The following is a 16,541-nucleotide window of genomic DNA, read 5'->3' as shown; positions in this document are numbered from 1 at the left end:
TCTGTCCTGTTGGGTCACCATGAGTTGAAATTGAGTCAATGGCAGTGGATTTGGTTTGGTGGGATAATTATAAAATGTGTAACATACATATAATGGGAATATCAGAAGGAGGAGAGAAAAGGAAGAAATATTTGAAGTAATAATGGCTGATAATTTCCCAAAATCATTGATAAACATTAAACCACAGATCCAAGAAGCCTAGAGAACACCAAAGAGGAAAAATACCTACAAAATATACACCTGTGCATATCATATTCAAACTACAGAAAATCAAAGATAAGAGAACACTGTGAAAGAAACCAGAGGAGAAAAAAACACACCATACCTATAAATGCAGAAAGGGTAAGAATTACTTGGGCCTTCTCTTCAGAAACTATACAAGCAAGAAGAGAGTGAACTGAAATGTAAAATAATAAAAGAACAAAATGCCACCACCCTAGAATTCTGTACTCAGTGAACTTATCCTTTAAAAGTGAAGGAGCTCTTTTTCAAACAAAAATGGAAGGAATTTGTTGCCAATAGACCTGCCTTGCAAGAAATGTTTAAAACAGTTCTTCAGATAGAAGGAAAATGATATGGTCAGAAATTCATACGTACATCAAGAAAGGAGCACATGAGAAGGAATATATGAAGGTCAAAAGAAAAAAATATTTTATTCCTTATTCTTAATGGTTCTAACAGCCAACAGTATGTTTAAAATAATAATGTTGTTGTTGTTATATGCCATCAAGTCAGACCCAACTCATAGCGACCCCTCCTTGGGTTTCCGAGGCAGTATCACTACAGAAGTAGATTGCCCAACCTTGCTTCCGAGAGTGGCTAGTGGGTTTGAACCTCCAGCCTTCTGGTTAGCAGTCAAGTGCCTTAGGCACTACACTACCAAAGTTCCCATAATAGCAGCTATTTATTGGATGAGTATAACTTACAGATAAGTGAAATGTATAACAGCAATCTTATAAGGGACAGGAGAGCAGGAGAGATGAATTGGGAATACTTAGTTATAAAATCAAAAAAAAAAAAAAAACACCCAAGCTCACTGTCATTGAGTCAGATCCGACACATAGCATCATCTCCTTGGGTTTCCGAGGCAGTATCTGTACGGAAGTAGACTGCCCAATCTTTCTTCCAAGGAGTGGCTAATAGGTGTGAACTGCCAACCTTCTGGTTGGCAGTCAAATGCCTTAGGAACTATACCACTAGTGCTCCTATTTAGTTACAAGTTGCCTGTATCAACCATGAAGTAGTATAATGTTATTTGGTAATTATTTATTAATATTACTTATTAGATAGGAGCTCTGGTAGCAGAGTGCCTAAGGCACTTGACTGCTAACCAGAAGGCTGGAGGTTCAAACCCACCAGCCACTCCTCGGAAGGAACGTTGGGCAATCTTACTTCCGTAGTGATACTGCCTCAGAAACCCAAGGAGGGGTCGCTATGAGTCAGGGCTGACTCGACAGCACACAACAACAACAACATTAGATGAGTTGTAAATGTATGTTTCAAATAATAAGGAGCTCTGGTGGCATAGTGCCTAAGGCATTTGACTGCTAACCAGAAGGCTGACTGTTCAAACCTACCAGCTGCTCCATGGGAGGAAGACAGGACAATCTACTTAAAGATTTACCACCTCAGAAACTCAATGGGGGGTCGCTATGAGTCAGAGTAGGCTTGATGGGAGTTTGTTTGTTTGTTTGTTTTTTGGTATGTTTCAAACTCTAGGGCAACCACTGAAATGTTTTAAAAAGAATTATAATTGGTATGATAACAGAGAAGAGGAAATGAAATCATATAAACTGCACACAAACTGGGAAGGAAGAAACAAAACTTGTTTGTTCACAGATGATATGACTGTCTATATAAAAAATGCCAAAGAAATTACAAGCAATTATAGCAAGGTAGCAGGATACAGAAGTCAACTGTTAGTATACAAAAATTAATTGCTTTACCACATACTTGTAATTAACAACTGGAATTTGACATTAAAAACAGATCATTTACATTAGCACCAAAATAAAAAAAAAGGGAAATACTTAGGTATAAATCAAACAAAGTGAGTACGTATAAGATCTATAAGTAGAAAACTATTAAGATAAAAATTCTTCCCAACTTGACCTATAGATCCAATGCAATCTCAATCAAAATCTTAGCAAGTTATTTTGTGGATACTGACAAAGTGATTCTAAAGTTTACATGGAAACGCAAATGACCAGAATAGCCAACACAATGCTGAAGAACAGAGTTGGAGCACTGACACTACCTGACTTCAAGACTTGTAAAGCTGAACAAAACCTAAAAACCACTCCGAGATATATTCTAGAGCAGTATTTTTCAAAATGTGTTGAATTCAATTTAGTGGCTTGTGTGACCTAAATTGGGAGGAAAGGTAGAGGGAGTAATCAATAACAAGGGTTAGTACTGTTTCATGAAAACGTTTTAGTTATATGTCTCTGAAGTAAATAAAGTGTTTTCTTCTCCCTCCATGAACAAAATTGTCCACTAAATTGCATACATTGTGCACATTGCTTATGTTGCAAAAATTGTAATACATAAAAAGCAAATTTAGCTTTTATCATCTACCAACTGCAAACCTTCCATGGCATTTGCATCTTAAAGATGAAACACTATAAGCAATTATCCTACATAGCAATAGCTTGATCAATGATCAGATTGGGAGACTGGTAACATAAATATGTTTATATACAACAGAATGAAGAGTTTTATTATTATTAAAAACAACCCCCTCAATTTTATGACTTTGATAAATACGTAAATGTATTTCAAAATCAAATAAACCTGATACAAACACATACATACCCATTGCTGCTTGAGTATTAGTTACATTTAGCAGTTACGATAGAAGAGTCCAGGAAACAATGATACCAACACAAAGAATAAATTGTGTACTTAGGAACAAATCTATTATATAAGCATAGATTATGGGAATTCTGACAAGTAGCATCATTTGAAAAAGGTGTGGGTTTTAGTTGACCACCAGCTAACTGTGAATCAATCTGAGGAGGCAGGCAGAGCCTCATGTATGTTTCTGTATTAAAAGAAGAATCCTGATCAAAGCCAAGCCATCATCATCACATTTACTGGACCACGGTAATCTCTTTTCTAATGTCCACCTTCCATCCTTGCCTACTTCCAATTCAGTCTACTCAAGAGCACAGTGAGAAATTTGGGCAGCAGCTCTCTGCTTAACATATATATTGTAACAGCTTCTCACTGCACTTGGTCTATTACACAGAATCTTCACCATGACTTAAAATGTTCTCCATGATCCTGCTAACCTTTCAATTCTCATCGCAACTCTGATGTCTGTTTACTGTGTTTCCACTTTACTCTTCTTCCAGTTTCTAGCAGGTACAAAGTTTCAGTGCCTCTTCTATATGCTACTTACTATACCTGGAATACTTTCTGCTGTGAACACTCTTATCCTTAAAGTCTCAGTTAAATATTTCAGAGCAATTCTGCAACACCCATCCTCAATCTGCATGAGGTTTTCCTGATGGTCCCCTGTTCTTTTTCCCTCATAGCATCACCTGAAATAAGTAACCATGTATCTTTAATTCCTAACTCTACTAATCAAACTGTTAATTTCATGAGGTCTATGCCTAATTTTGTGCACCAGAATATACCTACATACTGGCGCTTACTAGGTGCTCAATACCTCCTTGTCAAAATAACATATGAGGAGTTTATTACTTAAAAAGCCAGGTAGCTCCCTGTCACTGAAAGTATATAAATAGAGACAATATTTATACATGTTGTCTACATGTTGCATACATTTGCACTTGTCAGGATGCTGTACAAATGGTTCTGTATTACATGGGAGGCAATATGGCAATCCGTAAGGTGGTATGTCTACACTGATGAACATTCGTCCAAATCATTCCAATTACCTTCACTTTGTAACCTTTACCTTATTTTCTATAATATATCACTGATCAAGTCCTAATGATTCTTCAGTGGCATTCTCTTATTGTCTTCCTATCCTATTTCAATTTCATCCCTCCTCTTCAGTTTATCTCACAAATGGGCTATTACAATGACCTCCAGAGTTATTTCTCAACTTCTGGAGTCTTCCTCCCTCTAGTCCATCCAGAAGAGTACTACAGGATTAATGTTCTAAAACATGGCTTTCAAATGCTTCCTTGCTGAGAAATATTCAATGGTTTACTCATAATAAATGCAATCTTAACCTTGATTTATTATCAAGTTTTAGCTTCCTTTATTGCCCTACATGAACATATAAAGGCAAAGTAACTTAGTATATATTACTCACATAAATATTGCTATTTCTTGCCCCTATTTCAAAAGAAAGTCTTGTGCTGTCTCTCCACTTAGACTCCCTCTTCCTTGTTTCTTAGACCTAACTTTTCCATTAACTAATCTAGGATCAATTGATCTCTTCAGCTCCTGGTTCCCAATTGTACAAGAATGTTGGAATAAACGATTTCTAAGCTCTTTCCTACAAACTTTATTTCTTCAAGTTTTCTAGTTAGGATGAGTAATGTAAAAGAAGCTAACTTATATGTGCGGATTATAAAAATCATGTTATTAGCTTTTAAGTTTGACTCTAAAGTACATGAAGGTGGGGACGTGTTTTATACTTTTTGTTCTACTCATAGTACTTAACACACACCCTTATAGACAGGAAACAAATACTTAAAAACTCTGCTTCAATAAAACCAAAACATAAAACAATTCAAAGTATACTTACTCTCCCATAGGCCATGGCGGACAGCAACATAAAGGAGGAAAATGTTTCTGTTGATCTTTGGCTTCAAGAATTAATACCAGATTTGGATACCGGGTAGTTAGGTAATTGGTAAGGAAGACCATGAAGTTGTAAATGACATAAGCTTCATAGCATTCTCTGCAAGTATCCACATAAATGGCAATTTGGGGATATTTCAAAGCTATCCACTATGAAAAAGCACAGATGTTAAAAATAGTTGCTAAGATAAAAATAAATATCCCAATTCATAGCATTCAAAATAAGTTAATTTTTAAATTTGAGATGTTTTGTCTCATACTTACATCAGACTCTCTACTATTTATAATTGTGAAGCCCATGAAACAATCTGTGAAATGAATTTTTAAGAGCGAGAAATATCTTGGATATTGGTAAACAAAAGGGTTAGTGTTTGGGATAAATAATAAATATGAAAAGAGGAGCTCATTTAAGTACTTGAGTACTTATATTTGAAATTTATCTTGATAAAGTCAAGGAAAATGGTATCAAAGACCTTTCTTTTATATTTACTCGAATTAGAGCAGTTGACTGTAACCACTGTGGAGAGAATCCAATGGGGAAGTTTTTTGTTGTTGTTGTTCAAATATAAGATTTAATAAAAAAAAAGGTGAATGTAAGTTAAAATATTACGTTCTTTAAAGGACTACGAGCTACTGAAAATTTAAAAGATTAAACAAACAAAACAGCTAGTTTTTTTAAAGTAAAAAATCACATTTTCTACTTCCTATTGTTACACTTTTCTCTCTTCATTAACATTAAAAACAGTTACTTTTTCACTTTTTGTATTAATCTGATTCATTACCAAATAGCATACTTTTATTACCTTAAACATGCAGTTAGTATCATCAAACAAGTTCTTAATCAGATAAAATGAAACATACTTACACTATCTAAACTGTATATCGGTACCATCCAAAGAATCCTATATGGAAAGCAAAACATAAAACATTTTATACCATATTTCTTGGGGGGCAGGGGAATAAAGCCCCTTTATTAACATTATTAGAATCAAAATATATAACATTTACCTTATTATTGGTTTTTGTAGTTCAGGTTGTGTATAATGCACTAAGTGTTGCAGTATCACCCAGAGAGACACAGGTATAGTCAATAGCAAAAAGATTCCAGCAATAAACCAAGCCTTAGTGTGTATTCCAACCTTAAGAAGCAAGAGAATAAAGTGTTAGTAAAACCAAGAACTAAATATATTTATTTCTTAAATTTTCATGTCTTTGATTACTAAGGAAGTTGAATAATTCCCATATGACTAGCGGCTGTTTTATTTCTTCTTCAAATAAAAACAAAAAAACCAAACTTACTTCCATCGAGTTGTTTCTGACTCATAGCCTACCCACATTGAGTTTCCAAGGCTGTAAATCTTTCCGTAAGTAGGAGCGCCCTGTCTTCCTTCTGTGGAGTGGCTGGTGGGTTTGAACCACTAACCTTCCAGTTAATAGTCAAGTGCCTTATCCACTAGGCCAACAGAGCTCCTTCTTCAATAGTCAGTCTATTTGTGCTTTTTGGAAGGAGGGGACATATTTTTCCACACGGGGTTGAGTGTTTTTCCTCATAGGCTTTCTGTAAGAACTCTATACATTAAGAACATTAATATCATGTCATGCCCTCCCTCCTGCTTGTTTGTCATTTGCCCTTTATAATTTGATTATATTTAGGTATGCACAGAGGTTCTAAAATTTTCTACAAGTCAAATCTAAAAATCTTTTGCTGATTTATTACTTGGCTTTTATGCCTGGAATGTTTAAAACCTACCTATATTTTCTTCAAATTTTACAGTTTAATTTAGAAAACGAAAAAAACTTATGGTGAAAATTGTGATGTCCTTTTTTTTTTTTTCTTTTCAGAGGGATTTAATAACTATGGGTTGACACACTTCTTTTTCCTTCTTTTTACAAAGGGTCAGACAGTAAATATGCTGACTTGTCTGGCCATTTAAAAAAAAAAAAACAACCAAACCCACTGCCATGTCATTTCTGAGGCGGTACCACTACAGAAGTAGACTGTCCAACCTTCCTTCCTAGGAATGGTGGGTGGGTATGAACCGCCAGGCCTTCTGGTCAGCAGTCAAATGCCCTAGTCACTACACCACCAGAAGAAAAAGTAGAAAAATATTGGCTCTGCCCTCATATGATTAAAACAGTCATACACAATAGATAAATGAATGACACAACTGTATCCAATAAAACTTTATTTACAAAAACTGTAGGTCATAGTTTACTGACACCTCCAATAGACTACTGTAGTTATGTGTCATCAAGTCAATTCTGATTCACAGCAAGCCTAATGGACAGAGTAGAACTGCCCCATAGGATTTCCTAGGGTGTTATCTTTACAGGAGCATATTGCCAGTTGTTTTCTCCCATGGGTTCACACGGCCAGCCTTTTGCTTAGCAGCTGAGTGCTTAACCATTGTGCCACAAGGGACTGCTTTACAGCACACTAACCAAACCCACTGTTGTCAAGTTGATTCTGACTTACAGTGACCCTACAGGGCAGAGTAGAACTGCCCCATAGGGTTTCTAAGGCTACAAATCCTGACAGAAGCAGACTGCCGTATCTTTCTCCCACAGAATGGCTGGTGGTTTTGTACTGCCAACCTTTCATTTAGCAGCCAAGAACTTTTACTACTGTACCACTAGGGCTCCTCATCTATTGTATAAAACCAAAAATACCAAACCCACTGCCATCGAGTCAATTCTGACTCATAGTGACCCCCAATGGGTTTTCAAGGCTGTAAATCTTCACAGAAGTAGACTGCTTCATCTTCCTCTCATTGGGTAGCTGGTGGGTTCAAACTACCAACCTTCTGGTTAGCAGCTAAATGCCTTATGCATTGTGCCATCAGCGCTCCTTCATAGTCATAACAAATTCAAAAAACCCTGCACAACAGGAGTTAGTATCACTGCAAGTGGTAATAGTTTTAGAAAAAAATAATCTGCCTATATTAATGTTAACTTGAATTACTGATATAGTGGTTGTTTATAATTTGTAGATAAGATTTTAGAGCTATATAAAAAGCTATATGCATAAGAAATAAAGCCTACTTTGTATACATATTTTAGTAACATTATAAAAATAAATTTACACTAGGATTCTGTAGAAATTAATATAATGATTAAATTTATTTTACTTTACGTTTATCTCTAAGTAAATTATTAAAATCCAGACCTGCTGACACAAGACACCATTAACATTATTTTTAAATATATCAGCCACTAAGTTGGAGGAAGAGATAAGTAGATTTCTTCAAAGAAAATATGAAGAACAAAAAAACAAAAAGACACGTGTGAGGACTGAACTGATTCTCCCTCAATCAAATGCTTTCAAAGCAGAGTTGAGAGGAATAGAAGAGAGTACTTTCTGGGCATAATCCTGTTGAGAGGTAGAGAGCAGCACTGACAGAGAGTAGGTACTTGGGACAGTAGCACAGGACCAGTGGGACAGGGTAAAATGACTACAGAGCACGGTAACATCACGTGTGCATTTACCTTACTTGACTTCAATTCAGCTTGTTCGCTAAAGTAAAAGAGTAAAAGAAATCATTTACAGAGTGTAGATGGTCAGCTCAGTAGCACAATAAATGAGTATATACCCTAGCATGGGCATGGGAGGGGCTATAAGAATCTCCACAGTCTTAATTCCCACAGTGTGAGCACTGTAATTCTAGTGTTTCAAGAAGTAAGAATTTTCTTACAAAATTGTCCCTAAACATAAGGCAAGTATTTTATCTAATATTCAACTGTTTTATGTACCTTGGAGTTAATTCTGACTCCAATTCATAGCAACTCTATAGGATAGAGTAAAACTGCCTCAGGGTTTCCTAGGCTGTAACCTTTACTGGAGGAGTTCTGGTCATACTGAGGTTTAAAGCATTGGGTTGTTAATCAACCAGCTGCTCCACGGAAGAAAAGATGTAATCTGCTTCCATAAAGGTTTACAACCTTGGAAACCCTATGGAAAGTCCTACCCAGTCCTGTAGGGTTGCTAGGAGTCGGAATTGACTTGATGGCAGGGGGTTTGGATATTGGTTTGGAACAGGAGTAGATCGCCAAATCTTGTTCTCCCACTGCTGTTTGCTTCAAACAGACCTTCGGGTTACCAACCAAGTGTTTAACCATTTCACCACCAGGGATCCTTTAGTGCTCAATGTTGTTGTTAGGTGCTGTGGAGTTCATTCTGACTCAGCGACCCTATGTACAACAAAAGGAAACACTGTCGGTCCTGAGCTATCCTCACAATCACTGTCATGCTTGAGCCTATCATTGTAGCCACTTTGTCAATCCTCGTTGTGGGTCTTCCCCCTTTTCACTGACCCTCTACTTTACCAAGCACGATACCCTTCTCTGGGGATTAGTCCCTTCTGACAACATGATCAAAGTAGGTGAGATGAAGTCTGGCTATTCTCACTAAAGAGCGTTCTAGTGGTACTACTTCCAATTTGCTCCTTAAATGCTTAACAGAGAGCCTAAGCCCAACTAAGACGCTACTGCACAAGAAAAAAAAAAAATTTTCTGCTCTGAGGCAATTACTAACAATTATATCTTAAAAACAGCTGCAATAATTAGGACTTACTGAGCACTTTCTAAGTGCTGGTGACAATGTTAAACATTTTAGATACTTAAAAAACTTTTTTAGTGAATAAGGGTTAAGGGTTAAGAGAATGATAAGGATAGTGTATGTAGATGTCACCTTCTCTCTGCGTCAGTTTTCACAATCTGTAAAATAATTCCTATACTTTAGGACTTTTAAAAAGATTACATAAGATAATACCTAAATCTTGGGGACATGCTCTAGTTAATGCCTCTAACTTTTAAAACAACAAGAAAAAAAATCTTTCCTTTTATCTTACACCCTTCTCCAGTGTGCCATTCACACAGTTCTCAGGTCCCCTTCAGAGCCAAAATTCTCCAAACAAAACCAAACAAAACTTATCGTACCTCAGCCTTCACGACCCTGAGACCAGAAGAACTAGATGGTGCTAGTTACCAGTGCTGACGCTCTGTATGGCATCACAATAGGAGGTCCCGAAGAGAGTGGGAGAAAAATGTTGAACAAAACACAAAACTCACAATCATAAAAAAGACCAGGTTTACCAGTTTTATGAAGATTGATGGAACCCCCAAGATTATGGCCCTTAGACACCCTTTCAAGCCAGGAACTCAATTCAACCTGTGTCCCAACTTTCAGGCAAATGCTAGATAGCACTATAAGGTGAACAGTAATACCAGGAGGACATGCACACTCATTAGAACAATCAACTACACAAGATCAAGGGGACATTTGCCCAGGGATAGAGCTAGGAGGTTGGAAGGGGATGGGAAGGAAGGACTAAAGGAAAGGCTGGGTTCAGAGAGGAAGTGGGAAAAATGCTGTTGCATCATGGGGACTGCAGTGAATGTCACAAAACAATGTGTGTGGACTGGTCAGTGGGAAACCAATTTGCTCTGTAAACTTTCACCCAAATGATAAAACAAACAAAAAACTTGTCATCATATCCTGATTCCACTTCTTTACCTGACATTTATTCTTCAAACAACTCCATTGCTATTTTGGCCCTTACAGGTCTACTGAAAGCATTACTAATACCACCAGTGACCTTCATGTTTAGTTAAACACCAGTGGACCTCAGCAGGGTCAGATACTACTCACTGCTCTGTCCTTTTTGAAACATTCTCCTTCCCTGACACTACTCTCCTTGCATTCCTCTTTCCCACTCATGGCTACTCCATCTTTGTAAGCTCCTATTGCTCTATTTGACCTCTAAATATTAGTGTTCGGTCCTAGGCTTCTTTTTCTTCTTCCCTTTTATAATCTTATTCATCCCCATGGCTTTATGTTCTGATCACCCCCACATTTATATTTGGAGCTCAAGCCTGAGCTCTATTATTGCATATCCAACTGCATATTTAACATGACCATTTGAATGTCCCTCACAAACCTCAAACTAAATGTCCAAAACAGGACTCAATGTTTCTGAAACATGTCCCTACCCCTCAATTTTCTACTACCGTAACCAGCACAATGATTTAACCAGCTGAGTCAGAAACCATGGAGTCATCCTTGATTTCTCCCTTTCTCTCACTGCCTTTCCCATCCAATCCAAGCACTGGTTGCTCACCACCAAGGATATTTACAATTCAGTATTCTACCTCCACTTGAGCAATCCTAATACAGGTCATCATACTGGCCTAGGCATCTTCTATCCCTTAACTTTCTAACTTCCCCATACTTTCACTTAATTTTCCATAGTCAGTACAGGGATCTTTAGAAGTTGTGTGAAAAGACTGCCCTTCCTATTAATTTCTCACTTTTTTTAGTTTCCTCTGTATCATTTTATTTTTTATGATTGTGTTTGTCTCCACTACTAAATTTCATGAAGGTAGGTACCATGCTTATATCTCTAAAAATACAGTACAAAGCCTGATTCATCACTGGGACTCAGTTAATTAATTCAGAGTATCAGACACTTGGGCAGAAGGAAGGGGTGAGAAAGTAAGTAAAATACATATTGTGTTAGATGGTGATGAGTGGTAGCAAGAAAAATAAGGCAGAGAAAGGGATATGAAGTGTTGAGGAGGAAAAGCCTGGAATTTTAAATAAGGTAGTCAGGAGACATTTGAGTAAAGACCTAAAGAGGTAAAAGGATGAGAATACTATCCTGGATAAGTGCATTCTATTAAAAGGCAACATTTAGTGCAAAGCTTCTGGTGAAGAGAGTATTTAAGCTGGTGTAGTGGAAGCCCAGAAACAGATAAGTCAAAGGGAGAGGGAGTAGGGATGGTGCTCAAACAAGCTGGGCCTCATTAGACACTGTCAGGAATACTGGCTTTTACTCTGAGGGTAGGAGTGAGTGATTTTAAAGCTACGAGCTTTCAAAAAGGACAGACAAAATGTGACATGTTTTAATTGGATCATTCTGGCTACTGTTTTGAGACCAATATCGGGTATTTTGTCAGCAGTGGAGACAAGGAGAAAGGTGGTTAGATTAATGGCTAATTCTAAATATATTTTGAAGGCAGAGTCACCCTAATTTGCTGATAGCTTAAATGTGGGGTGTAAGAGAAAGAGAGTGGTAAAGATGACTGTAATGAGTGAAAGGCTGCTTATTTTGTCACAATGACCTCTCAGCTTAGAAGATTTAGCTCATTATACGTTGCCAAGCAATATTAAGATGTGCCTGGTACTAAGTACCGTTTTGCCAGTGGAGCAAAAGTAGTATCAGTATTTAATCTAATTTTTCTATTACAAAGTTGAAGAGTGTTTCTTGAAATAGAAAACTTAGAGGGAGAAAAAAAGAGCATCATATTACTAACCTTTCATGCTAAACAAATGTAGTTTTATTGGGATTGCTAATGTTTTTCTTAAACTAGAACTGAAACCAACATTAAGAGAAGTCTTAAAATAGGTTGTTGTATATATTATTAACCTTAAAAGTGTTCCTAGACCATACCCCAAAGAAATACTCAAAAATTACTATTTGTAGTAATATATTTACAGTTGAATTTTGGTAAACAAATTATGAGGACAAAACTATCTAAAAAAATGAGAAATGTTTAATGTAGTAGGTATTACATTATCATTAAAAATAAATGCCATTAACATACTACACAGAAACATTGTTCTACCTCCTACTTTGGTGAGTAGTGACAGGAATCTTAAAAGCCTGCAAGTGGCCATCTAAGAGGCAACAACTGGTCTCTCCTCCTCCAGAGCAAAGAAGAATGAAGAAAACCAAAGACACATTTAAACAATTAGTCCAAGGGACTAGTGGACCATGCAAACCTCAGCCTCCATGACCCTGAGACCAGAAGAACTGAGTGGTACCCAGCTACCACTGTCAACCACTGGGAAGAGAATTAGTGTAGAAGATCCTGGATAGAATGGGAGGAAAATGTGGAACAAAACTCAAAATCATAAAAATGACCAGGCTTAGTGGTCTGACAGAGACCGGTGAAACCAAGATATGGCCCCTAGTCATCCTTCAGGCCTGGAATTGAACTCACTTCCGTGGCTTCCAGCCAAACAAGAGACAGGTTTACACAATGAACAATTAAATTATACCAGGCAGGTACACTCCTTAGAACAATCAACCATAGGAGATCAGAAGAACAGTATTTGCACAGGGAGAAAGCCCAGAGGCCAAGAGTCCATAGGAAAGAACACAGTGAAAAGGTAACTAAAGGGAGGAAGTGTGAAGAGAGCTGTTACATTATGGGGATTGCAGTCAATGTCATGAAGCAAAATGTGTATGAACTGTTATGGAAAATGAATTTGCCCTGTAAAAACTTTCACCCAAATCACAATAAGAAATAAATTAAATTAAAAAATGCTCTGATAGCATAGTGCCTCAGGCACTTGACTGCTAACCAGAAGGCTAGTGGTTCAAACCCACCAGCCACTCCTCTGAAGGAAGGTTGGGCAATCTACTTCTGTAGTGATACCGCCTCAGAAACCCAAGGAGGGGTCGCTATGAGTCGGGTCCGACTCGACAGCACATAACAACAACAACAACAACATGAGAATGTCAACAAAAGGTAATTTAGCATACAGAATACAAATATGTATGAAACATATTCTAACTAGGTAATAATTTCTATCTGGTAGCATAGTGCCTAAAGCATTTGACTGCTAACCAGAGGGCTGGCGGTTCAAACCCACCAGCCACTCCTGGGAAGGAAGGTTGGGCAATCTACATCCAAAGTGATACTGCCTAGGAAACCGCAGGAGGGGTTGCTACGAGTTGGGTCCCACTCGATGGCACATAACAGCAACAACAACAACATAATAAACATGGACCAAAAACTGTCATGAAGTTGTAAGTATCTCTTATATACAGGTATTGAGAAGTGAAAGTATGTTCTGATTTCTATTAATTCTGAATTTAAACTTTATTATATAATTAAAAAAAAAATACAGCTTAATATTTACTTTAGGGACTTCCAGGCTGCTTGTGGTACTTTACTGATGTCATAATAAGAATATGACATCAAAAAATGTACAAGGAAATATTTGCAAAACCTTTCTTGAGTAAGAGCAAATTTCAAAAGTAAAAACAAAGTTAAACAGCCTAGAATCCTTCAATTCAGTAAACTAGTTAAAAGCTAATAAAATTCAATACATGGTTTTATTTGATCTAGTTGAAGCGAACCCAGTATCTGAAGAGATCGGATTTCGCGAAAATTACCTTTCAGGAAATTCTGACGAATACTTGCAAAAACAGTGCTCTTGTAAAGCAACTATCTTAATATATCCTATTATCTCAACGCAGCCCCACCACCACTTGTAGCGTACTTTTAAAAACATGAACAAAAAACCGGACAGGTTTCTGTCCTAAGATTGGTCTCTCATTAACATGAGATGTTTTTCGTGATACAAAGTCTGAGAGAAGATAGGAATAGGAGTGGGATATCTCTTTACCAACCGTAGATGCACAGAGCAGTGGAAGAAAGGGTAGAGGGCGATGGTGAAGGACCCTCTTACCTCCAGTTTCTGTAATTCCCACACGCATAAAGGAACCGCAACCACTATGGACACCAGGTAGATGACCACCGCTAAAGGCCGAATCCACTGTCTCCAGTTCCTCCAGGTACAAGTGCAAGGCATGTTTTCTCACAAATCAGCTCCGAGTAGTAAGGAAAAAGAGCTCGAAGGAGATTGTAATAGGGAGCCCTGAGCTCGGAGAAAGAGCTGCTGGGCGACTTTACCAGCAACTTGAGCCGCCTCCTCGGTGGGCGCTGAGCTTTCTGTTACTACTGCTGCTGCCGCAACTGCGGCCGCTCAGAGTGCTAATGGGGAGCACTGTGGACAGCATATTTTCTTCCCCACCCCGCATCGACCCAGTTCCTTTGTGGTGGAACCCCCGACCGGAGCCCCTGCCCTCACCTGGGGATCGCCCTGAACTCCGCCTGCACCATGGTTTGAAGGAGTGAGGAACCGAACAGGACCGGCCTCTAGGACCCTCCACCAGTCCAGTTTTGCCCCGCAGCTGCCTATTAGCTCGCTCTTTTCTTTGGGGGTTGAGCTTACTCCCTTCTGCGCTCCTCCCTCCCTCTCTTTTATGCAGACAGATAAGAGGCGAGGGCTCAAACCCACTGACCCCAGGATTTCCTCACTTGCTCCTTTGGGACATCCCCCACGACGGAACCCAAGGCCAAACCATGGCTTTAGACTCTTCCGCTTCCGCCCCTGCTGTCTGAGGGAGGTGATTCGTCGCCAGCGCCAAGCAAGGCCCGCCCTATCCGGCTCACTTCTCATCCTCTGATTGGTCGCTGGTGGAGGCGGGGCTGTGAGGTTGCTCATGAAGTGTAGGAAGAAGGGAAGGAGAAAATGAGATGGTAGGCAGGCTTCGTTGTCCGGCTGTCCCAATGGCCTTTAAGAACGATTCTGAAAACGACAAAAATTATTTGAGAAGACCTGACATTCTTCTGATGACTTTATTTCAGTTTAAAGAAAATCTGGGTAGAGGGCAGTTACTTTAGAGTTGAAATGGAAGAGAAAGGGACGTTTTCTGCACAAAAGATGTTAAGTTCTCTTTGAGAATGGGTGTACATAGGAGCCCTCTGGAATAAGAAAGCAAGAAGAGTGGAAAATGCCGCCTAGTTGCCACTAGGGGTATACTGCTTGGTCTTTTTGAATCATAAAGGTAGAATTTAAAACCCCACTGTTGTCGAGTGGGATCCGGCTCATAGTGACCTCTCCTTGGGTTTCAGAGGCAGTTATCACTGTGAAAGTAGATTGCCCAACCTTCCTTCCAAGCAGTGGCTGATGGGTTTGAACCGCCAGCCTTCTGATTAGCAGTCACATGCCTTAGGCACTGTGCCACCAATTGATTTAGATAATTTAATTTTAGAAGCAGCTGCAAATACGCAACATCCTTTCTCATTTGGAACTTGTGTTAAAAACTCGTAGACGTTCAAATTTTGAAACATTGACATTCCAATTGATGAAAGGTGTTCTTAAAGCTTTTAGCTAAACCAATAAAGCAAACAATTGGCTGTTTCTCAATTGGATATAGAAATATGTTTATGTCATTTCCTGGGGGGTAAGCACTGTACTTAAGATCTTGACATGCATTATATCACTCGATCTGCACAAAAAATCCCGAGAGATTGGCGTACTTCCATTTTACAGAGAAAACAGATTTAAGTGTTTTGTGCCACCTCAGTGAGTAGTAAGTGGTGGAGCTGGGTGGGATTCTAACCTCATTCTTTCCAACTCCAAAGCCCTTTCGGTCTCTTAGCAACTGCCACTGGGAATATCTGTGTAATGTAATATGGACAGGAAGGCTTGCAGAATTTCGGGCTGTTAGGCCAAGATTCTGACAAAGGAGAATCCTCACGTTATGAGTATCTTCCCAGTGTTATCTGACCTAAGAGAAGTCTAGAGCTTGATTTCTGCAGCCCTCTTTCAGATCTTTCATACCTTTATTTTACAACCTGTGTGTGTGTGTGTGGGGGGGGACGTTTAAATACCAACTTTTGTTAAGGGGAAATAGGCCTTTTGTTTCCTCTTTCCAAGCTAACTTATACCACCAGAAAGATGAGGGGGGAAAGGGAGAGAGAGGGAGAAAGAAGGGAGGGAGAGAGAGAGAGATTTTCATTGACTTAAATGTATTTACTGTTTAAGGCTGTGTTTCATTTTGAAATGTAGCCTATTTTTGTTGCTGTAATTTCATTTATGTGATAATAGTGATAGTAGATAGTAGTTCGTTCTTTCTTTTTCTTTTAATGTTCTTTGGAGAATTAAAAAGAGGGTAATTTTA

General features: G+C 38.4%; 1 protein-coding gene across 1 annotated transcript in view; it reads right to left on the bottom strand.

The window, feature by feature from the left end:
• The window catches only part of TMEM184C (transmembrane protein 184C), a 29,949-nt gene extending 15,503 nt beyond the window's left edge, over positions 1-14,446 (bottom strand). The window contains exons 1-4 of the mRNA XM_007953803.1: positions 14,261-14,446; positions 5,791-5,921; positions 5,648-5,684; positions 4,727-4,932 (exon numbers count right to left, since the gene is read on the bottom strand). Coding sequence (XP_007951994.1) covers positions 4,727-4,932; positions 5,648-5,684; positions 5,791-5,921; positions 14,261-14,383 — 497 coding nt within the window. The 5' untranslated portion in view covers positions 14,384-14,446. The remainder of the gene's footprint in view (positions 1-4,726; positions 4,933-5,647; positions 5,685-5,790; positions 5,922-14,260) is intronic.
• Positions 14,447-16,541: the final 2,095 nt, after the last annotated feature.

The sequence above is a fragment of the Orycteropus afer genome, unplaced genomic scaffold (assembly GCF_000298275.1).
Source record: "Orycteropus afer afer isolate SDZICR_OR568_19922 unplaced genomic scaffold, OryAfe1.0 scaffold00415, whole genome shotgun sequence".
NCBI lineage: Eukaryota > Metazoa > Chordata > Mammalia > Tubulidentata > Orycteropodidae > Orycteropus > Orycteropus afer.
The sequence above is the reverse complement of the archived record's forward strand: the minus strand, read 5'-3'. Positions and strand labels throughout refer to the sequence as shown.